This window comes from Sceloporus occidentalis, unplaced genomic scaffold, assembly GCF_023333645.1.
Source record: "Sceloporus occidentalis isolate IW3139 unplaced genomic scaffold, rSceOcc1.0.p SCAF_7, whole genome shotgun sequence".
NCBI classification, from domain to species: Eukaryota; Metazoa; Chordata; class Lepidosauria; order Squamata; family Phrynosomatidae; genus Sceloporus; species Sceloporus occidentalis.
This window is the reverse complement of record NW_028316987.1, coordinates 97,010,352-97,034,576: the sequence shown is the minus strand read 5'-3', so window position 1 is coordinate 97,034,576 and position 24,225 is coordinate 97,010,352. Positions and strand designations below refer to the sequence as shown.

General features: G+C 48.9%; 1 protein-coding gene and 1 pseudogene across 3 annotated transcripts; one reads left to right on the top strand and one right to left on the bottom strand.

The window, feature by feature from the left end:
- Positions 1-654: 654 nt before the first annotated feature.
- On the bottom strand, positions 655-10,792 carry LOC149310200 (uncharacterized; annotated as a pseudogene). The gene is made up of 3 exons (XR_016281987.1): positions 10,705-10,792; positions 6,743-6,869; positions 655-5,515 (listed from the first exon to the last, which is right to left on the bottom strand). The product of XR_016281987.1 is annotated as an uncharacterized LOC149310200 (transcript).
- LOC149310199 (uncharacterized) lies at positions 10,725-24,225 on the top strand. 2 transcript variants are annotated; one of them, XM_089533903.1, is made up of 3 exons: positions 10,725-10,822; positions 17,072-17,210; positions 18,815-24,225. In XM_089533903.1, the coding sequence occupies exons 2-3, from the start codon at positions 17,114-17,116 to the stop codon at positions 22,252-22,254; spliced, it is 3,537 nt and encodes a 1,178-aa protein (XP_089390029.1). In that variant the 5' UTR covers positions 10,725-10,822; positions 17,072-17,113; the 3' UTR covers positions 22,255-24,225. The 2 variants fall into 2 exon arrangements, with proteins under 2 accessions (XP_089390029.1, XP_089390028.1); XM_089533902.1 differs by lacking the exon at positions 10,725-10,822 and adding an exon at positions 11,020-11,057.

The following is a 24,225-nucleotide window of genomic DNA, read 5'->3' as shown; positions in this document are numbered from 1 at the left end:
ACAAAAAGGATTTTTTAAAAAGGAAATGCTTAGCCAAGGAGACTCAAATGAATCCTTGCCTCTGATTCTTCCGCTTTAACTCAGGAATCACCACAATTGCATTCTTCACATGAGATAATAAATCACGTGAATTGCCTTAGATTCGAAGTGCCCTGCTTCCTCCTCGCTACGGAAGGGCTGCAGAAGGGCTCCAGATTGGAGTTCCAGTTTCACATGTGATAAGGCCCTCTGACTTAAGTGCAAGTTAGTAGACTCAAGTCTACATCATTGTACTAATGGTCTGATCTAGTAAAGAGCATCTTCTTGCATTTCCCCAAATGGAACAAAACCCACAACATAAAAGTGTGTCAGGTTGTTGGCTGGTGTCATAACTCACCCTCAGGGACTTTGGATATGATACAATAGCTTGAAGTGTGTAAATAATTTTTTGTTGCCTTTGCATCTCTTGCTTGTGTGTTTTCCCCCTCCCAGGCTGAAGACGCATTACATGAGGGGCAGCTGTTATACTGGCATTGCCCTCCACCCAAAATAAAGTACATGGCCCAGATGGAAATCTGAGCTGCAATTTACAATCCAAACAAATCCACTTCCTTGTGTTGCATCTCACCTGCTCTCTTGCTGCCCTAAGAAGAGACTAATGCAAGGAACAGACTCTTATACATTTCACTGAACAGTGTGTATGTATTCAATCCAAGAGGAATATTCCAAATATTCAGTGTCAAGTTATTATGAAAAAGTCATTAGAACTTGAAGAGTTAGAGAGATAGAACAGGTATACTACATAGCTCTGTAATAATACAAACTCAATTACAAATCCAATACAGAAACAAATCAGGAAACTTCTAGGCTATCAGAAATAAAACCTGCCAACCCATTCCACTCAGTTGCCCTATGAATCAGCCACTTCTTTAGTATGGCTTCACTTTATGGCACAAGGCTGTTTGCTCTTCCGTCCCCATGCAAACTTCCACCCAAACGTTCCAAATGAAAGATGAAAATGTATAAAGGAGAGCTGTTTGCTCTTTGTCCTCAGCCTTGGGCAAAGTCAGAAGCCATAATTGTACCTAGACTCCTCAGCATCACTACCACTCTGAGTCCATGTTCTCTGCAGTTTTCCCTCTAATCTAGCATCTGCATTGGGGACATATAGGCGCAGTATAGACTGGTGCTTTGTGCTGGCCTGGCCACGTACTAGGGTTGCGCGGGGACAGAGCAACTGCATGCCCCACAACCATAGTACATGGTGGCGGCATAATCATGGCGGCCTCCCATCCACATGATGGGGCGCCATGATGACATCACACACACGCACCAAGTCCAAACAGTGCGGTGTGCATGATATCTCCGCCCTGCCCTAGGCCACTTACAGTGGCCTGGCTGCGGTGCGGGAAGGAGCTCCAAAACAGAGCTCCTTTTCGCCACGCACATCGTTCCCGCAGCTGCGGGAACGATGCCAGGGACAAAGGGCCGGGCGGCCCCTTTCTCCCATGGCTCTGGCTCCCAGTGTGTCCGGGGACATGAAGCCCCAAGGGTACCCATTTTCTGTGCCATAGAGAAGTGGTCCAGAAAAACTGCAGCTTGGGGCTGTAGGGCTGCCAGTGAGGCTGCCCTGCCCCCAATCCGGAGGGGAAAGGGGCGATGTGTACTGTGCCATACTTCCCACCACTCTACTCCTTGTTCCGTTTAGCCAACCTTTAACTTGTTGGCTCTTGTATGAATCGGCGGCAATTTACAATGCGCTAATCCCTGTCTCCATGCCGCGTCCTGGCTGCATCCCATTAGACTGCTGCCAGGTAAAAAGATAATCTGATAAAGTCTTTAATCTTTCATTCTAGAATCTGGGTTTTTTAGACCTGGCAGCAAAAGGCTGAAAGAGCCGAAATAAGATGTTACCCTGGCACTCCAATTGAGCTAATTAGTTAATTCCCCTCTAAAAATTAATTTGAAGCAATTTAGGTAACACAGGGGTGGAATTGTTGGGGATTATGGAGATGGGATAAGGAGCCTTTAATCTGGCCTCCTTGGGTGTCATATCTATGTGTGCCTTAACAGAATGCAACTTGTTCCCCAGTTTTATGGCTCCTGAGTGTTCCCCTTCGGCAGAAGCAGAGGTTCGTCCCTTGCAATCTTGCTCACGGTGACAGCCATCTCTCTCGCCTGCTCCAGGGCCTTGATGCGGTCTTGAAAGCCCGGCTTGGCCTCCTGTTTTTCCGCTTCGATGAGCAAGTCAATGTGGTCTGGGGTGGCCATCGGGTTGGGCTTCAGGGCGATTTCCTGCAAGCGGTCAATACAGCGAGTGGAGTCTTCAATCTGTTTGAGCATCCTTTTTTCCACTTGCGCATATTCCTTTTGGAGGTGCTCAAAGACTTTTTCCATGGTCATCACTTCTTTAGAGGCTTTCTCGTACTTTGCCTTGATTTGGGCATAGGTTTGCTTCTCCTTTATGGTTTTGTACTCCCATCTGTACTTCTGGTTGAAATGCACATTCCAGACGCATTTCCCGGGGCAAACGGTGCATTTTTCTCGCTTGGCATCTATTGCGGCGCAAAGGTACTTCTGCTGATCATTAGCGATCATGCAGGGATAGTGGCAGGTGAAGTGACAGGTCTGGCAGTTAGTTAGAAATTCCTTCTTGACCTTGATCTGGAATGGGATTGTTTTTTCAGTCTCAAACTCAAAGTCCTTGTTGGCTTCCATCTCGTCTTTGTGTTGCTCCAGAAATTGCTTGGTCTTCCGAAGCGCTTCCAGAGTCGTCAGACCGAATTTGATTTGCGGCTGCAACCCTTCCACCGTCGTTTCCAGTCTTTTTCTTTCTCGGAGCACTTCTTTGGTCAGCATCAAGCTTCTGGCTTCTAGGCTTTGCAAAGCCTCAAAATACTTCTTCATGCTCACAATCCCTATTTTCCAGTACAATTCGTTCAGTTCAGAGCTGCCCTCGCTAGCTGAGGACTGGCTGGGGAACCAAGCCGAATTGTTGAACTTGAAGTGAACGGGGGAACCGTTGTCATCTTTGGCACATGGCACCTCGCTCTCCAAAATGGCCTCCAGGACAGGAGGAGTCTGTCCGTCTGCAAAAGTGGCCAAGATCTGTATGTTGGCTTTTATGTCCTTCCCAAAAATGGAGAGCACCGAGTCGAAGACGTACTTCTGGCTTGGGGTCAAGCGGGCTAAAGGCGCCTGGACCACAAAGCACACACCGTCGATGTGGTCAATTCCTTCCGGAGTGGAAAAAAAATGCCGGATCTGCTCAGTGATCTGTTTGTCATGCTCTATTCCGCGGGAGTCATTAAATCCTGGCGTGTCAACAATAGTCAAGGTATATGGGATCTGGAGGCCTTGCTGGTAGTTGATCTCGTAGGCAGTCACCTCCGACGTCTGGCTATGGGCTTGGCTTCGGTTGGACACTTCTTGAATGAGCTTGAACCAGAAGCTGTCCTTCAGCTCCACTCCCAGGATGAAGTTGATCATCCCATTGATCAGAGTGGTTTTCCCGGCCCCTGTTGCTCCCAGCATCATGATCACTTTGTGGGGGAACTGGGGGTCATTGCTCCCGAGTCTGTACTTTTTAAAACCTGGAGAAGAAGAGGCAGACGGTTTTAAGGGGAGGCGATACACAGACACTGAGTCCTGTTTTTCTAACACTGTGCTTTGTTGGATCATTTTCACTGCTATCCTTTCTTTCTCTGGAACTGAAATAGCTGCAGGTTTGGATAAAGTTGGGGGTCCTTTCTTCCTACAGCTGTCCAGTTTGGCAAGAGTGGGTCTCTGGGCAGCAGAGTGATCGGACGGGCATTTAGCGATGGCATCCTCCGATCTGCCAGGGGAATTGATGGGAAGGGTCTTCACGACTTTGCTGACGTCGCTGCTCTCGCTGACTCCTACTTTGCTCAAAGAGGCATAGCGGAAGTGGTACTCTGTGTCTGGCTGAAGCCCTGTTACTCCAAAGGTCTCCTGCCTCTCCTTGGTTTCCACAGCCACCCAGGCCTCCTGCCCTACGATCCTCCTCTCCACCTGGAAGCCAGAGATTTCGGCCTTGCCAAAGGTAGCGGGGTTAAAGGTGAGTTGGATGGCATTCTGGCTGATGTCGCCAACCACAAGAGGGGAAGGCTTGGAAGGGGGCTCAAGGTTGGCGTTGACCAGCTTCCCCTCTTCATAGAGATAGATGGAAACCCCAGGATGGTCCTCATCCGGAAGAGCACTAACAATGCACTTAGTGTCCTTGGGGCATAACCTGGTCAGCCGTAAGAAGGCCCTGGCCTGTTCACGTGCCTTGGCGGTCACCTCTGGACGCTCAAACCATGGCTTTGGACTTGATCCCTCAGTGGCAAAGGCTGCGGATCTGTGATCTTTCTTAATCGCCAGAGAGTGTTCCAGCTCTGAAAGATATGGATCCTTATCCTGCAAAGAGGTGAAGACAAATGCAATGACTCTCTTCAAGATGGGATTGGTGAGGATTCGGTCCAGTTCCTTTTTCGTGGAGACAATTTCCACACCTTGCAGGGCCTCCAGATATGAATTCACAAACATCATCTCCTCTTCCCTTCTGTCCAAAAAGGCATTGAGTTGCTTGCGGCTGAACAGGGACTGCTGTTTGCTGCTCAAAAGGTCTGCCAGAGCGTCTTCCTCTTCCTCTCTCCTCCGAATTAGCGGCACGGTTCTTGACAGCCGTTTCTGAAAGTTGTCTCTGAACTGCTGGACCAGAGCCTGGAAGAGCTGGAGCATCCTCTTCGTTGCGGGGAAAGTCGTGGCTGCAGGGTTTTGGGCCAGATCGCTGCATCGCCTGTCTTCCTCCATCAGCCACTGGAAGATATTCTGGATTTCCCCAATGAGTTCTGAGCTGATTTCATGGAAAGGGCCGGTGTTCAGCTGGTTGAGGGGATGTAGATGATCCTCACAGGCACAGCCTTCTCCAAAAGCAGTCTGGGGAGCATTGAGTAAATCTCCACTGCTTCTTGGAAAGTCACGGGGTGGTCTTTCTGAACCACGTCGCCATAAATCCTGCAGGTGATCTTCTCAGCCCTGGCCTTTTCTTTGCCAGCCAAGCTGGGAATCCCTTTGCTTCCTTCTGAAAGACATGATCCTGGGACTCTTTCGATCAGGGGCCGGAGGCTTTGCTGTACTTCTTCTACCTGCTCTGAAGAAGAGACCTCTTGATCGAAGACAAAGAAAACCTCAGCCCCATATTCCATGCCACTGACCACATGGGTGGCTGTCTGTAGGTTGTGTTCGCTCGGATAGGAGAAGTCTGACATTTGCACTTGCTTGGTCTTGGTTGTGGCTGAGTAATGGAGAGCGATGCATGCCAGGCGACTGGACCGCTTGCTGTCTTTCCAGAATCCTGCGGCTCCCTTGGGCTCCACTAAGCCACAAAGTAGGCTGGCCTTCAGGGATTCTGGGACCTTCAGCGCAGACAGTTTACTGTCAATGGTGTCCGATTCAATGACACAATGTTCAGTCACAAGGAGTGGCGTAACAGCATTGGTTTCCACTGAGTTTGCATCCTGTAAAAGAGCACCTGAAAAAATGACATGTGTAGAAAAAGCATTAATGAACGAACTAGGCAAGATGCTAAAGTGCAAAGATATACAACTGAGCACAAAAGTTAGAATCATACAAGCCATTGTTTTCCCAATTATCATGGATGGATGTGAGAGCTGACGGTTAAGAAAGATGATAGGAATAAAACCAATTTATTTGAGATGCAGTGCTGGAGAAGAGTGCTGAGGATAACCTGGATGGCCAAAAAGACAAACCAATGGGTCCTTGAGGTTTATCACATAGGGCTTTTTGCAGCTCAGATCCGGGGTGACTCCTGGTTCAGCTATGCAAATTCACATCGTAACGTGAATGTTTTATCACACCTGGTTGCCCTTCCGAACTGAGGGGGAATCGAATCCAAGGCAAGGCACATGGTGCAGATTCTCGCAAAGCGGAGTGAGTGCACATTGTATTACCACACCAATGCATACCATGCGGATTCAACAATTCGAATTGTGACCCTTGCACATGCTCAGTGGGGGTCTGAATGCTGTCCTCCTTCCCTGCCCCCTCCTTAGCTGTCATCCTTCATTGGTCGTAGAGGGTCACTGGAGCCAGGATTGGGCTCAAGGAGCAGTCAGGGGATGATGGGATAGGTCGCAGGGTGGCAGAGAGGACGAGATGGCATGAAGGAGGAGGAGGGGGATGAAGGAGCAGGACGCAGGGGGCCAAGGGGAGCGACATCGGAGTGATCTTCCACACCAGACCAATTCGGAGTGAAAGCGAAGTGAGCTTGAATACGAATTCTGTGGATTCACTTTTTTCCCAATTTCACCAAAATGAGGGGTCACTTTGGATTCACTGCAGAAGCCCCATGGAAGGAGTGCCCATAGAAAGGAATTGTGTCTGATAACACATTCACGTTACGATGTGAATCGACATTATTTGCCCTGCACTCATGTCGGATCTGAGCTGCAAAATCTCCAAAAAGCTCTGTGTGATAAACACTCTTGAAGAAACCAAGGCAGAAATCTCCCTGGAAGCCAAGAGGACCAAATGGAGGCTGTCATACCACTATGCCACACTGCCTCTCTGGCAAGATGAACATGCACAGGAAACAAATGTGGGCCAGGCAGATGTGGCTTAGTCTTATTACTGCAAATGAGTTGGATTCTGGAGTTGCCAGGCTTGTAGTAAAAAAATAATAATCTTGAGTTGAAACCTGGGAGTATATATTCCATCCTAATCCTTGTGGGAAGGTTACCTGGGAGGAGGGCCTCCTTGCAAGCGTCGTAGAGCTTCCCGAGCTCAAAGGGGCGGCCCAGAGCCAGCGTCTCCATCGTATGCCTTGACCCGGCCATGGCCCTGCGCTCCGCTGCTTTGTCCTCTACCTGTAGGAAGTAGTCAGAGTCGTCATTGTTCTGCTTATCTTTACATGTCCTTCGCCTTTCCCCCAAGAAGTACGAAGGAAGCTTAAGTTTTGTGGGTGAAAACTGACTCGTTCTCAGATGGGATCACATTGGGAAATCTGAATGCCACGGTAATGGCTTCCACATGACACTGGCAAAAAAAACCCCTCAGATTGGTAACAGACTAAAGTCTATCTGAAGGCCTGATGTGGGGCAATAGGCTGTTTAGTGTGGTGAAGAATGTGTCACAACCTGGTCCAAAGCAATGGTGTCCCTAGGGCTGGGGTCACCCGGTGCGGTCACTCATGGTGTCACCCCCCTCACTGACCTCCTCCTCCCATTTCACACCATCCAGAATCCATAGTCACGTTTTATTTTTGCACTAATGTTACTCGTGGATCATAATTCCCATATACCACTGAATGCAAAGCTAACACTTGTGACATAAACAACTAGCAAAATTAAAAATATATATGCCTTCAAATTACAGTACAATACAAGCCTAAATGTATTGACATATACATCGTGAAGATGTATGTAATGTTTTTAAAGAATTTTTTACAAATTTGAAATTTTAATTTTAATTTTGAAATTTCTGGGCCCCTCCTTTCTTCTCCCGCTGAGGTCCACCTCACTCCCGCCGTCTTTTAAAGCAGTTTAAAGAGATACAGGCCAATGCCACAATGTTTCTGCCAAAAAACAGGTGTTTGAGCAAAGTGGTGTCACCTGGTGCGCTCCGCAACCCATCACCTCTTTAGTGACGCCATCGGTCCAAAGTAGAATTTGCGCCATTCAGCTTAAAGTCCACTATGAAAAAATAGCCCACCATTTTGGAGATAAAATGTCTCAGATCCTCCCTGACTGGGACCCGAGAGTTGCTAAAGGTCTGGCGAATGGACCTCTGGCCATCCAGATGTGAGAGATGGGCATCCAGCCTCTACTTAAAATCCTCCAAAGAAGGAGACTCCACCATTCTCTCAGGTGGCCATGTATTTCCATTGTCAAACAGTTCTTACCATCAGGAAGTTCTTCCTAATGTTTACGTGGAAACTCTTCTTTTAACTTTTCTAGCCCTGTGGTGTTTCCTATTCTCTGGAGCAGCAGAAACCAAGCTTGCTCCATCCTCAATTATGGCTCTCCATCAAGTACTTAAACAGGGCTATCATAGAGTCATAGAGTTGGAAGAGACCACAAGGGCCATCCAGTCCAACCCCCTTCTGCCATGCAGGAACTCTCAACCAATGCATTGCTGACAGATGGCCATCCAGCCTCTGCTTAAAGACCTCCAAAGAAGGAGACTCCACCACAATCTCTGAGGAAGGAGTTTGTTCCACTGTCAAACAGCCCTTACTCTCAGGAAGTTCTTCCTAATGTTGAGCTGGAATCTCTTTTCCTGCAGCTTGCATCAATTGCTCTGTGTCCTATTCTCTGGAGCAGCAGAAAACAAGCTTGCTCCCTCCTCAGTAATGTCTCCTTATCATATCACCCCTTGACCTTCTCTTCTCCAGGCTAAACACGCCCAGCTCCCTGAACCACTCCTCAGAGGACTTGGTGGTTTCCAGGACCTTTCCCCATTTTGTTTTTCCTTAGGATTGTTGCGTGTTGCTATATGGCTCATGGCCAAGCAAATAAACTTGGCAGGCAATGCTTCTCTCCTGACCAGAAATGAGAACTTTGAGAATGGAAGGAGAGAAAGATGATCTACCAGAATGGTCTTCACAGAATCATAGAGTTGGAAGAGACCCCAATCCAACCTTATTCTTAGAATCATAGAATCATGGAGTTGGAAGGGACTCCAAGAAGGGCCCTCCAGTCCAACCTCATTCTGCCATGCAGGAACTCTCCGTCAAAGCATCCTCTGTGACAGATGGCCATCCAGCCCCTGTTTAAACACTCCCAAAGAAGGAGACTCCACTACACTCTAAGGCAGCATCTTCCACCGTTCAACAGATCTTACCATCAGGAAATTCTCCTTAACATTTAAGTGGAATCTCTTTTTCTGTAGCTTTAATCCATTGCTCCTGGTCTTGTTCTCTGGAGCAGCAGAAAACAAGCTCGCTCCATCCTCAATCTGACATCCTTTCAAATATTTAAACAAGACTCTCATATCTTAACCTTCTCTTCTCCGGGCTAAACACACCCAGCTCCCTGAGCCACTCTTCAGAGGGCTTGGTGGTTTCCAGACCTTTCAGCACTTTGCTTTTCCTTAGGATTGTTCAGTGCTGCTATATGGCTCACGGCCAAGGAAATAAGCCTGCTATTTTTTACGATGGACCATGGCATGCAATGCTTGTCCCCTGACCAGAAACAAGAACCTTGGGCCCTGAGGGAGAGACAATAGATGATCTACTGGAATGGTCCTCATGGAATCATACAGTCATAGATTTGGAAGAGACTCCCAAAGGCCATCCAGTCCAACCCCATTCTGCCATGCAGGAAATCACAATCAAAGCAGCCCTAAGACATGGCCATCAAGGCTCTGCTTAAAGACCTCCAAGGAAGGAGACTCCACCAAAATCTCTGAGGAAGGAATGTGTTCCACTGTCAAAGAGCTCTTACTGTCCTCCTAATGTTGAGCTGGAATCTCTTTTCCTGTAGCGTCCATCCATTGCTCCATTGTGTCCTATTCTCTGGAGCTTGCTCCCTCCTCAATCTGACATCCCTTCAAATACTTAAAGAGGGCTGTCATGTCACTTCTTAACCTTTTCTTCTCCAGGCTAAACATCTCCAGCTCCTTAAGTCATTCCTCATAGGGTTCATGGTTCCCAGACACCAGGTTTAAGGAGACTTATTTGTGTGAAAGGGATCTAGGAGTCTCAGTAGTCCACAAGTTAAACAGTGTGATGCAGCAGCTAAAAAGGCCAATGCAATTTTAGGCTGCATCAATAGAAGTATAGTGTCTAGGTCAAGGGAAGTACTAGTGCCACTCTATTCTGCTCCGGTCAGGTCTCACCTGGAATAATCCTGTGTCCAGTTCTGGGCACCAAAATTCAAAAAGGACATGGAGAAACTGGAGCCATGTGTCCAAAGGAGAGTGACTAAAATGGTGAAGGGCCTGGAAACCATGAAGCCCAATGAGGAGAGACTTAGGGAACTGCTGGGGATGTTTAGCCTGGAGAAGAGAAGGCTAAGAGGTGATAGGAGAGCCCTGTCTGCTGCTCCAGAGAATCCAGCTCTTCTCAATAAATATTTGCTGCTTCAACTTCGGTACAATTTAAAACAATCTAATTTGTGACAGAGAGAGAGAGAGAGAGAGAGAGGGAGGGAGGGAGGGAGGGAGGGAGGGAGGGAGAGAGAGAGAGAGAGAGGGAGGGAGGGAGGGAGGGAGGGAGAGAGAGAGAGAGAGAGGGAGGGAGGGAGGGAGGGAGGGAGGGAGAGAGAGAGAGAGAGAGGGAGGGAGGGAGGGAGGGAGGGAGGGAGAGAGAGAGAGAGAGAGGGAGGGAGGGAGGGAGGGAGGGAGGGAGAGAGAGAGAGAGAGAGGGAGGGAGGGAGAGAGGGAGGGAGGGAGGGAGGGAGGGAGAGAGAGAGAGGGAGGGAGGGAGGGAGGGAGAGAGAGAGAGAGGGAGGGAGGGAGGGAGGGAGGGAGAGAGAGAGAGAGAGAGAGAGGGGGGGAGAGAGAGGGAGGGAGGGAGGGAGAGAGAGAGAGAGAGAGAGAGAGGGAGGGAGGGAGGGACAGAGAGAGAGGGAGGGAGGGAGGGAGAGAGAGAGAGAGAGAGAGAGGGGGAGAGAGAGGGAGGGAGGGAGGGAGGGAGGGAGAGAGAGAGAGAGAGAGAGAGAGAGAGGGAGAGGGAGGGAGGGAGAGGGAGATTTCAGTTACCTTTTTCTTGGCAACTTCCTTGCGGATCCCTTTGTCTTCTCAGGAGAGCCCCATGCTGCCTGCGCAGGCGATGGCCAGAGTCCTGCAAATGGGTCCTTCTTCTTCTTCTTCTTCTTCAGTGAGAACATTTGTCCTTTTTATAGTTTCTCGGAGCGGTTCCTTTCACTTTCCTTTGGGTGCATTTCCCGGCATAAGACCACTTCTCCTTCAAGGGTGGGAGAAGGGGCTTGGAGGATCCGCCCTTGTTTTTCACCTTCTTCCCAGGACTAGGAGCATATATAAAGGGCAAGGCTCTTTCTGGAGAAACCCTGAAGAGGCAGAGACACCGCCTGGGACCCTCCTGGAGAAGCCAGGTAAAGGCTTAGGGTCAGGGTCAGGCTGCTTGCTTTGGGGCTGGAGGTCTTTGGCCCATGCTGCCACCTTAGAGAGTAGTGACACTCTCTTGGCTGCTGCTGTTCAGGGACAAGAAGCAGAGTCTGCAATGGCTGGAAAGGAAGGTTGCCAGATCTCACAGTCTGGCCCTGAGCCTCCCATTTTGAGGGGTCATCTCCAGGCAGTTGTTGTTGTTGTTGTTGTTAACTGCCTTCAAGATGATCTGGACTCATGGCAACTCCTGTGGATGAGACACCTCCGAGACCCCCCTCTGCCCTCCCATGCCCTGCTAAATTCCTGCAGCCCCATAAAACCCACAGTGACTGCCTTAATAGTCCATCCATCTTGCATGCAAGCTTCTTTTTCGACTTCCCTTCACCTTCTTTTCCAATGAGTGCTCATGATTTGTGTCTCTGTGTGTTTGAATGGCAAGCTGTGGGCAACTGTGGCTGGTACTTAATGCATCCTGCTTAATGATGCCACTAAAGGTTAACTGTCCCTCCGTCTCAGGTTTTGGCCTGGAGACCTCAGGGCTGGGCACAAGGAACCGGCCGTTCAGTTTAGGAGGCACTAAGCCTTTCCCCTATAGACATAAAAAAGAGGCCTTCTCAGGCTCCTCTGCCTAATTTTCACCCAGCTTCTTTGGGTTGCTATCTCCCTCATCCTGGCCCTTCTCTCCCGCTTCCCATACTTTCCTGCTCCTTTTGCTGACAGGTAGCTTTGTGTTTTCCTTTGCCAGGCCTCTCCCTCCGCTTTAAAGGAAGGAGAAAAGCATTCCCAGACACTGAAATGGATTAAATAGAAAACCCATCAAAGGGCAGATTCAGAGTTAACTAGAGGAGATTCCACAGATGAAGCATAGAACCATAGAGCTGGAAGGGACCCCAAGGGCCATCCAGTCCAGCCCCCTTCAGCCATGCAGGAAGACACCATCCAAGCTCTCCTTGTGACAGATGGCCATCTAGCCTCTCTTTAAAAACTGCCTCCGGAGAAGGAGGCTCCACCATTCTCCTGAGGGTCCATAAAGTGAACCTAAATCCAAACAAGAGGGAGGTCCATGTCTGAGATGTAGATGTGCAGACCATCCTAGGTACAGTTACAGTTCCCTTGAAAGAGAAGGTGTGTATCACAGAATCAGAGATGGAAGAGGCCCCGAGGGTCATCCCTGCCAGCCCCATTCTGCCGTGCAGGAATTCAGAGTCAAAGCACTCTCAACAGATGGCCATCCAACCTCTGTTTAAAGACATCCGCCACTCTCTGAACAAATATATTCCACTGCTGAACAGCCCTTACTGTCAGGAAGTTCCTCCTAATGTTGAGGTGGAATCTCTTTTCCTGTAGCTTGCATCCATTGCTCTGGGTCCTGTTCTCTGGAGCAGCAGAAAACAAGCTTGCTCCCTCCTCAATATGACATCCCTTCAAATATTCAAAGAGAGCTCTCATATCACCTCTTAACCTTCTCTTCTCCAGGCTAAACATCCCCAGCTGCCTAAGTCTCTCCTTGTAGGGCCTCATGGTTTCCAGGCCCTTCACCATTTTGGTCATCCTCCTTTGGACATATGGCTCCAGTTTCTCAATGTCCTTTTTGAATTGTGGTGCCCAGAACTGGACACAATCTTCCAGGTGGTGCCTGACCAGAGCAGAATACAGTGGTACCATTACTTCTCTTGATCTAGACACTGTTCTTCTATTGATGCAGCCTAGAATTGCATTGGCCTTGTTAGCTGCTGCGTTGACTCATGTTCAACTTGTGGTCTCCTAATATGTTGTATCTGCATGGCCGGCTTGTCCATAAAGGCGACCTAGGCAGCTGCCTAGGGCACAAAATTTAGGGGGGGGGGCAGCATGGCAAGGAGGCCAGAGAGAGCCTGGGAGAAGTCCCAGAAGTCCTGACCCCTTCCCCCAAGAGGAGCGAGGAGGAGAGGGGCTGGGAGTGGGAAAGGGCTTGGAGGCACCCCAAAACAACAACAAGAAAGAGCCGCCTCCTCCTCCTCCTCCTCCTCCTCCTCCTCCTCCTCCTCCTCCTCCTTCGGCCATGGCTGGGAGGCAGGGGCCCGGGCCAAAGGGCGCCTGCCTAGTCCCTCCCTGCAGCCCAGGGAGCCTTGGTCGGGAGCCCAGCCGAGGAGAAGGGCAGTCAGTCAGTCAGTCAGTCGTGGCTGCTGGCAGGCCAGGAGGGCCCTCCTCCTCCTCCATCCCAGCCTGAATCCCTCCAGCAGCAGCAGCAGCAGCAGTTCCCAAAGGGAGAAAGTCCAGGACCAAGTTGAGACCCCCTTTCACTGCCCTGGCTCAAGGCCGGGGAATCCTGGGAACTGTAGTTCTGGGACTAGAGACTGGGCCTTCTCTGTCAGAGGGAGCTCTGGGGCGGCAAGAAACTGCACTTCCCAGGAACGACAATTCTGGGGATGATTGTTTGTTGTTCTCAACGCTATTTTTGCGGTTGTTAAATAAATAATAAAATTTTTATTTATATGCCGCCCTTCCTTCGATCAGGGCGGCTTACAACATGTTAAAATACAGACAAATCAAAATACACACTCAAATAAAATACACATAAAAAACAAACTAACAATAAAAAGCCCCATAGCCCATCCTCTTGGCCACGAAAGAGGAGGGAGGCCCACAGGATATTTATTCGGGGAATGCCTGTTGGAACAGGAAGGTTTTGAGGTCCTTCCTAAATTGGGCCAGGGTAGTAGACGAGCGGAGCTCTGTGGGCAGCGCATTCCAAAGGGCTGGGGCAGCTATGGAGAACGTCCTCCGAGAAGTGGAGGCCAACCTAGCCCCAGGCACCTTCAGTAGCTGCTGCCCAGACGTTCTGAGGGTGCGAGGCGGAATGTACGGGGAGAGGCGGTCCTTTAGGTATCCTGGGCCCAAGCCATTTAGGGCTTTATAGGTGATTACCAACACCTTATATTGAGCTCGGAAGCGAATGGGCAGCCAATGGAGGTCTTTTAGAACCGGTGTTATATGGCTGGTCCTGGGAGCGCCAGTGACCAGCCGGACTGCCATGTTCTGCACCATTTGCAGCTTCTGAGTTTGGTATAAGGGTTGCCCCATGTAGAGTACGTTGCAGAAATCCAATCTCGAAGTTACCAGAGCATGTACGACAGTTTCTAGGTCCCTCTGGGCCAGGTATGGGCGCAGCTGGCGAATCAGCCGAAGCTGGTGACAGGTGTTCTTGACCGTCGCATTCACCTGAGCAGTCAGGTGAAGTGACGAGTCAAGAAGCACCCCCAGACTGCGCACGCAGTCCTTCACAGGGAGCGTGACCCCGTTCAGGACAGGTGGAACCACCGCCATTCCTGGACCAGGAGAACCTATCACTAGTACCTCCGTTTTCTCTGGATTCAGCTTGAGTCGGTTTTCCCTCATCCAGCCCATTACTGACTCCAGACAGGCCACGAGAGGAGAGACGCCATCCTCGGTCACTGCATCAGTCGGAGACATACAGAAGACTATCTGGGTGTCATCAGCGTACTGATAACCCCGCGCCCCATGTCTCCGGATGATCTCTCCCAGCGGTTTCATGTAAATGTTGAATAGCATGGGAGACAGAATGGCCCCTTGAGGGACCCCGGTTTTAAGGGGCCTCTCGTCGGAGCACACGTCTCCCAGCTGCACCATCTGGGACCTCCCGGAGAGGTAGGAGCGGAACCACCGGAGCGCAGTGCCCCCGACTCCCACCTCTGCCAGGCGCCCCAGAAGGATACCATGGTCTATGGTATCGAAAGCCGCTGAGATGTCCAAGAGCACCAACAGGGACACGCTTCCCCTGTCAATGCCCAGACGGAGATCATCGACCAAGGCGACCATGGCCGTCTCAACCCCGTAACCCGCCCGGAAGCCAGTTTGAAATGGGTCTAGATAATCCGTTTCCTCCAAGACCCCCTGAAGCTGGATTGCAATTGCCCTCTCGATCACCTTTCCCAAAAATGGTAGCAGCGAAACAGGCCGGTAATTATTATGTACCAGGGGGTCGAGGGAGGGCTTTTTTAGGATCGGTTTTACTATGGCCAATTTTAGATCCGATGGAAATAGCCCATCCCTCAAAGATGAATTAATTATCCGGCGTAACAGTGATGTTACCGCCGGTCCCCCCTGGGCCGCTAACCACGAGGGACAGGGATCAAGAGAGCAAGTTGTTTTCCGAACACTTCCGAGGATCTTGTCCACATCCTCGGTACTCACCAACTCAAAGTGATCCAGTTTAACATTATCCACGGAGGCTCTGGACACTTCTACCCTAGGTTCTGCACTAATGTCGGCGTTCAGACTTTCGCTTATACGAGAAGTTTTATCCGCAAAAAAGTCATTAAACAAGTCACAGCAGGCCTTAGAAGGTTCAAGGATCTGGTTCAGGGCGGGAGGGAGCTGAGTTAGCTCCCTAACCACCCTGAACAACTCTGCCGGACGCGACTCAGCGGACGCAATACGAGCACCATAGAACGAATTCTTTGTTGCTCGTATTGCCTCTCCATAGTCCTTTAACAATTGGTCTAGGAGAGTCTTGTCGTCTAAGCGAAGGTGTTTCCGCCAACGGTACTCTAGCCGTCGCAGAGCTCGCTTCCTTGCCCGGAGATCTTCCGTGTACCAGGGCTTGCGTTTGGAAGCGGGCCTGAGAGGGCGCTTGGGAGCGATCCTGTGTATAGCCCTAGAAAGACCGGTATTCCAAATACCGGTAAGGGCATCAACAGAGTCGCCGTCATTTCCAACCGTGAGCCCCTCTAAGGCTTCTTGGAACCTCTCGGGTTCCATCAGCCTTCGAGGGTGGACCATCCTAACAGGTCCGCCACCCCCGGGGGGGGATCTGGGTAGAGGCCTTGAGTTTCACCTCAAGGTTGTTGTTATTGTTCCTTTCTTTATATGAACCAGGGCCGTTAAAGTGGTCTCCAAGTGGATTGTTTCTGCAGTGTGTTTTGCACCTAAGAAGGCTAAGAAGTACACACACACACATACACATGCATATAGATATACTCTGTGTGTGTGTGTGTGTGTGTGTATACACATACAATGTATGTATGTATATATGTATAGATACACTGAGTCCTAGCAGCCTCCTATAGTACACAACACACTGCAGAAACAATCCAGTTTGAGACTGCTTTAGCTGCCCTCAGTACTAGGGAGTTCTGGGATTTGTAGTTTATTGTGGCACCAGGACTCTCTGACAGAGAAGGCTCAGTGTCTCACAGAAGAACTACAGTTCCCAGAATTCCCCAGCACTGAGCCAGGACAGTTAAAGCAGTCTCAAACTGGATTCTTTCTGCTGTGCACTTTGGGCCTTGGCTGCCTTCTCACGTTGTGGTTGTTGCTCTTGTGTGCCTCCAAGTCATTTCCAACTTATGGAGACCTCATCCTGGGGTTTTCTTGGCAAGATTTCTTCAGAGGGGTTTGCCCTTGCCATCCTCTGAGGCTGAGAGAGTGTGCCTTCTTGACCAAGGTCGCCCTGTGGGTTTGCATGGCTCAGCCAGGATTTGAACCCTAGTCTCAGAGAATGCTCCAATGAGCAGAATGCTCCAAGGCTTCCTTGCATGCGCTGTTGCTTTTCTCTCTCTTTTTCTGTCCCCAATGAACTAGGAGTTGTGAATTTGGGTCTTGGAGCTGTGCTGATAGGCATGTCAAAGTGTCCTCCATTTTGAGCACGACTGAGAAACAGGAATTTATACTGTGTTTTTATTAATGGCTTTGGCTTTTAGTTGGTCGTGTCCTCCATGTTTCTTGAATGTCCTACATTTTGTCCTACACTTTGAGGGGTTACTGGGGGGGGGTGCCAAAATATTTCTCACCTAGGGTGGCCAAATACCTAGAGCCGGCCCTGTGTATCTGTGCATGCGTATGTGTGTATGTCCATGTTTGAATGACATGCAGCAAACAACTATGGTTGATACTGAATCATCAGGGAGTCTCCCTGGGTCTGAGGTTTTCTCCTGAACGCCTTGGAGCCTGAGATGATCCTGAACTGGCATCCCTAGTGACAGGACTGTCTTTCCTTTAGACAAGAGGTTACAAGGAAAGCACTTGTGGCTGAATCGGAAGAATGGCCGGTCCAGAGGATGTGATGGAGATGCCCGCCTTGGGCCGCCCTTTCTGCCTGGGGATGTTATACAACTGCTACAAGGATGCTCTCCTCTTGGGTAAGGCTCCTGTGCCATCACACTGAGCAAAGTCAGGTCTAATGAGGTTTCACCTCTTCAGTAGAGATCAGGAGGGTGGCTATACATAGAGTGATGGTGCCAACTAGATCTCTTTTTTTCCATTTCAACCCAATCCATCCATCCCTTTATTCACATCCCATATTTCTATCAGAATAGCAGGTTACTTAGGAATTATTCAGATGAAAATGCTTCTGGTAGAATATGGGTTGAATCTTTGCTGTTCATGTGCAATTGGAATGCACCCAATTAGGTTCGGGGTGGTGGGGGGTTGCAAAACAAACAAACAAACAAACAAACAAACAAACAAATTAACCTAAAATAATCCATCTTAAGGTTTCCCCCCAAGTTTTCTTAATAGATTTGCATTGTTAATTATTCAAACCAATGTGGATAGACCCAGGATAAAACTCTGCATGCCTTGAATATGTTTTGAATACATCCACATCACAGAAAGGTGTGAACAACAAAACTGGAATGCAAGAGTGAGATTCTTTGTGTAGCCACACTAAAAAAAAATCCCAACTGAATAACCCCTTAGGACTCTAGGCAGCTTACAAAAAAGCCGAAAATTACAGTTAACACACATAAAATTTAAATATATACAAAAGCTGGAGTTAAAACAGTGGAGATTTTCACACAGGCAAAAGTGAGGGGAACATACTGGGATGCTCCCATCATTTTTGCGCAATTGCACGAAGGTTATCAGATGACATTGTGCGATGCTGCGATAACTGCATCATCATCCCTTGAGTAAAGAGGAATTCTAGCATCACTTTTTATTCACAGGAAAGTCCCAAAAGCAACGTGAGATTTCCTCTTTACTCATGGGATAATAACATGATTATCACGACACCGCACAATGTAGTCTGATAATCTTTGTGCAATTGTGTGATAGTGATAGGAGTATCGCACTAAGCTTCCCTCACTTTTGCCCATGTGAAAATCTCTAGTGTTACATTGACGGCAGAATTAAAACCACAGACTCCTAGAATCCTAGAGTCGGAAGGGCCATCCCATCCCCTTCCGCTGTGTAGGAAGACACCATCCAAGCCCTCCTGACAGGTGGCCATAGAACAAGAGGGATGTGCATAGTTTGGAAAGAGTGCTTGCTCTTTGTTGGGGTCTTTATATGTCATATAGCTTTTGGTGGCTCAGTTGCTGCAGTTGCTTCATGACTGTAAGAATGGAGTCTCCTTCTTTGGAAACCTTTAAACAGAGGCTGGATGGCCATCTGTCAGGGATGCTTTGATTGAGAGTTACTACATGGCAGAAGGGGGTTGGACTGGATGGCCCTTGTGGTCTCTTCCAACTCTACGATTCTATGATTCTATGAAATGTTAGATATAGCCAAGACTTCTGTCCCAATTTCCAGACATGAAAATCTTCTCTCCCATGTTTGAATGAAAAGCTGTGAGCAACTAGGGTTGGATGTAAAGCATAATGCTTAATGACATCTTAGCACCCTATTGTGCTCCTCTTTGTTCAGTAAGCTGTCTGTATTTCTTCTGGTTTATTTCGCATTAAGGACTAAAAGGACATACCATATCTCTGCATTAACCACATATTTATTTTCCATCCTACAGAACATTCACTGATAGACTCAAAGATGTGTGCTGCGCGTACAGAGCAAATCAAACAAGCCACCATCATACGGGAGCAAATTCCTTCGGACACCATTAGGAAGAGAGCGGCTGCACTGGGGATCGGACCTTCCCTGCTGACCAGCCTCCTCTGTGGCTTGTTCGAAGTGGACGGATGTGCCAAATACCTGCTCAGCACCAAGGCGTTCAGGCACCCGGGCATCCTCACCTACAGGTGCTTGGCCATGGAAAGGTTGGAGAAGCTGGATCTAAATGATGTGGAATCTGAACATCTGTCTTACCCCAAAACAGGAAAATGTGCAGCCACCCATGTGGTTACTGGCGTGTGGTATGGGGACCAGGCCATCTGGGACTGTGGTCAAGAGGTACCTGCTTCTGAAAAGGTCCATAAGAACGCAAGAGGAACTGATGTTCAAAATCTAGCATGTCCAGAGCAAGACAAAGCACCTTCCAAAACCATCAAACGGCGTCTGGGAGACAGTGAAGAGAATAATGCTCCCATTAAAATCTCTCTGTATCCATTAAGAAACCTGGAGCTCAAAGTGCAATGTTCAAACTTTATCCATGAGATTAGAGACACCTTGAATTCTGAGATTGTGGATGAAATGGAGGGCCTGTTTGAAACAGAGGCGCGGTGCAATGACCTCTTGAACACTCCTGCAGCCACGGCTTTCCCTGAAATCAGGAAGAAACTCCATCAATTTAGAGATCTATGTGAGCAACACAAATGGGACTTCCAAAAAAAGCTGGCAGAAATGGTGCCCCTCGTTCGTGAAAGAAAGAAAGAGGAGAAGGACCTGGAGGAGGTCTTGAAGCGGAAAAAACAGTCCCCTTTTGGCACTCAAAGACTCGCCCAGTTTCTGGATGAAAAGGAGCAAGAGGTTAGTTTTGTGAATTCTGTCCTGGCAAGTTTAAAGGAGATAAAGGCCATTTCTTATCAGAAGGAATTGTTGGAAAAGATCTATGAGCCAAACACTGACTTTGTGATAGTCCTGATGTTCACATCATTAAACAAAGAGGAGCCCTATTTCTCTGAGCTGAGAGCCTTTCTGTCTTCTGGGGAGCAACCAGAAACATCCCAAAGGGAGATGACCCAAAGCCCTACAAAATGGTACCAGGACCAAGCGGTCATCAGACGGGCAAAAGAAGTGGCCAGGTCCTTCTCGGCTTTTGCCCATGCCAACCGGTCAAGTGAGAAGACCCAGTTCCTGGTGGCCTCCATCCAGGATGAGAGCAACCCAGGTGCCTCTATTTACCTGTATGAAAACGGAGTCTTGGTAAAGACCAACTTTGAGCCTCCATCCAAACCTCAACTTCCAAAGATAGAAGAAATCTCCCATGACAGAGTAAGGCTGAGATTAACTCCAGCACTGAGTGGGAAAGATGCCATCTCCCACTACCAGGTGGAATGGAGGACTATGGGGCAAGAGGACTGGCAACGCCACTGGGTTCACAGTGGAAAAGAAGGAACAGTCACAGTCATGGGCCTATGCCCAGACACTGAGTACGAATTCCGCTATGCCGCTGTAAGCAAACTAGGGACCAGCGAGAGCAGTGATGTTTCCAGGGCTGTGAGGAGGACCCTTACTGCCATCTCTCCCAGAAGCACCAAAGAAACCCATGGAGGAGCACCAGCATCTTTTCTAGAGAGTCAAGACATTAGGGCAGGGGAGGAAAATACAGATTGCATAAACACAAAAACGCCTATGAAGAATAATGAGGGACAACACTCAGGCATAGAAAGTCCAAGAAGGGAAATGAAGACTGTTGCAAGTCCTCTGACCCCAGCATCTAATCCCTTCTCAGATGATGGGACTACGTCAATTTCAAACCCCAAAGGAGAGTCAGACAGTCTTGCTAGCTGTCTCCGTGGGAGAAGTGAGATAATAAGAAAAGGGCAGCCTTCCCTATATGCCCTTCCATTGGAAAAGCCAGCTTACAGTGGCAGTGAAAGTTGTGTGAAGTACAGATTTGGGAGACAACCTAATCCCCAGTTTACTCACAAAGTGGTTATGTTTCTGGGAGAAACCGGGGCAGGGAAGAGCACCTTGATCAACCGGATGGCGAACCACATCTTTGGCGTCCGATGGGAAGACGATTTCCGATTCAGTCTAGTCCATGATGGTGCCAAGGGGAGCCAAGCGCACAGCCAGACTGACCGACTGAGTCTCTATGAAGTCAACTGGACACAGGGATTGCAAGTCCCTTTTTCTTTGACCTTAATAGACACTCCAGGTTTTGGGGACACAAGAGGTGTAAACCATGACAAGATGCTAATGGAGGAGATCCGGTCCCTCTTCAGTCTCCCAGGGGGTATTGATCACTTGGATGCCATTTGTCTTGTAGTCCAAGCCTCTCAGGCCCGTCTGACACAATCCCAGGAGTATATTTTCAGTACAGCACTCTCTATCTTTGGAAAGGACATCAGAGACAACGTTCTGTTCCTGATCACCTTTGCAGACGGACGGACGCCTCCTGTGCTCCAGTCCATTGACGCGAGCGCTGTGCCTTGCGCCAGAGACGTCAGGGGAGTCCCTCTCCATTTCACATTCAATAACTCTGCTCTCTTTGCCAGTAATGTTCCAGAGGATGAGGACAGCTATCCTTTAACTCGAAAGGTCTGGGAGATGGGAGAGAAGAAAATGGATAGGTTTTTCCAGGTCTTAAATAGTTTAAAATCACAAAATTTGGCATTGACAAGACAAGTTTTTCATGAGCGGAAGGAAATTGAGGCCACTCTGCAATGCATGAAGTCTCGGGTCCAAAGTATGCTTGTAAAATTGGGAAATATAATGAAGATAAGGAGAGCCCTAGAAAATCATCCAGGTGCCATGAAAGCCAAAAAGAATTTTGAATATGAAGTGGAAACCCTTATGGTAGAGAGGAAGGAGATTTCTGATCAGAGGCACAGAGCCGTCAACTGCCAGCAGTGTGAATGCACTTGCTTCTATCCTTGCCAGGATCCAAGTAATAGTGGGAGATGGAAGCATAGCATTATGGACAAAGACTCTGGAGAGTGCCTTGTCTGCCCTCGTAAATGTCCATGGGAAGTCCACTGCCTTGAAGACTACAAGTGGGATTACTATGTCATAACAGAAAAACAAAGCATTGCCCAAGTCAAGGAGAAATACTTTGTGGATTCTTATGGGAGGGTAATAGCAGAGAAGAAGGTGCCTGACTCTCTTCGGCTTCAATCCAATCAAGCATTTGGCAGCTTAGTGAAACTCATTGAGACCTTATCTTATCATCTTCAGAGGTTGCAGGAAACTGCCTTGAGACCCAGCCGAATTACTGCTCCAGACTACATCGACCTCCTGATCAGTTTGGAAGAGAAGGAACGCCAGCCTGGCTATGCAGAGCGGATAGGAATACTGAAATCCGTGAAAGGAAGTCTCAACAAGAGAGCAGCCCCAGATTATTAGGAGAAAGCAGTGTCAGTCACAAGCCCCAGTTGCCCCCACAGTCACCAAGTCATGGTCCCACGCGTTCATCCCAAATGGCGAAGGGGGCTTCCCATGCGCCTGTCACTCAAGCCCAAGACTTGGATTGGTTGGGATGATGGACAATGTCCTCCTGTCCAGGAATGGCTCTGGGACCCCCCTCACTCACAAGCCCCCCTCCAGTGGAAAAGCGGGGGGACCTTAGACCTGCTCCCAGCATTGCTTTTGATCAAAACAAGGGGGGCAAAAAGGCTTGTTGAGGACTCACAAGGGAAGCATGTTTTATGTGTAAAGTAGCATTGAATTCACTTTGGCTTTTTTGCCAAAGAGAACGTCAGGTGTCAGGACTCCAGCCGCTTTCAGAACCCAACCATGTTTTCTACTAGCCACTTTCAATTCCACAGAAGGGTCTGTGCATTTGTCCTCCAGGATACAGGCAGGCCTTAGAGCACTGGTCCCCAAACTCTGCTCTTTAAGGGATTTTGGACCTCAGCTCCCAGAATCCCAGACTATTGGCTGACATGGCTGAGGCTTCTGGGAGATGAAGTCCAAAATCTCTTAAAGGGCACAGTTTGGGGACCACTTCCAAAGAAGGTTAGCCTACATTTGCCCATCACGTTGACATCCATTCAGACAAAGGCCCAGTCAACACGGACCAATTTTGTTATGGCTATTTTCTCCCCCTTTCTGTCTCCCTCCATTCTTTCCTGGGTGTGCAAAACATGTGCACTGGAGTATCACCATCTTTAGGTGATGTGCCTGCCTGGGCCCTGAGATCCTCAGGAGAGGCCCTTATCTCTGTCCCACAACCATCACAAATATGATTGATGGGGGGGGGGGCGCACAAGCAGGAGGGTCATTGTGGGGTGTGGTGGGTGCAGGTCACATTGAGTGACACCTCAGAAGGGGGGATGAACTCTCATTGGGGTGGTTGCTCACTGTCCATCCCAAGACAACCCCAGCTGCCCCCTTCCACCGGCCAGGGCTCCTCTGCCGCCCACCCATTGCAGCCACTGGTGGGGATGGGGTACTACTGCCCCTTGGAAGCCACTCCTGGGCCTGCCAAGGCTCTTGGCTGGGCCAAGAAAGAGAAGTGCCAACTACAATGGCAGCAATGGTGGACTCCTTCCACTCCCTAGTTGCTGCAAACTGAGTTCAAAGTGCAAAGGAGAGGAGCAGAATCTTGCCCTTCCCAAGAGGCTCAGGCAAAAGCAAACAGCCTCCTTTAGGGGCTCAACAGATTGCCCCTTTTCTAGCTGGACTGGGGCCATGGCAACTGCATGCTGCTGCCATGTGGATGCAGCACCAGAGGCGCACCATAAAGCCATGCACTGTCTGGAGCGGAGTGTGGCATCAGGGCACCCGGGGGGGGGGGGGGCAGAGTCAGGCATGCTTCGTGAGGATGCTACGCCCAACTTGCCCCCATGCTGGCCCAAAGTGTCAGTCAGTATAGAGCCTTAGTCTAGCTGTTCTTCCTCATTAATAACTTTGGCCTTCATAACCATGCTCCTCATTTTCATCTGTAAAATGTGAAAGGGTATGTGTTTATGCAACTGTCTCAAAGCTTTTTATTTTACTAGATTGCAAACTATTTCCCATCTTTGTAAGAGCTGCCCTTTTGCAGGAGGGACGTTGCCAGTGTTTGGCCCCATATTGACATGGAATTAAATCCATCGTTGTTTTGTGTTTTCCCTCTCTCTTGCTCCCTTCTGTAAACCACATTTTTATATATATATATATATATATATATATATATATATATATAATATTGTTACTGCTTTCTGAATTTAATGATTATCTAGCCATTCTTAAGGAACTGATACATGTCTCAAATGTGTTGTCAGCATACCTTATGAATCTCTGTTATGCACGTCACCTGTTCTTCATTCAATGTATTTTCAAATGGTATCTTGTAGTTTTAGTTGAACTTTCTAGTAAACATCTCTTCCTTTT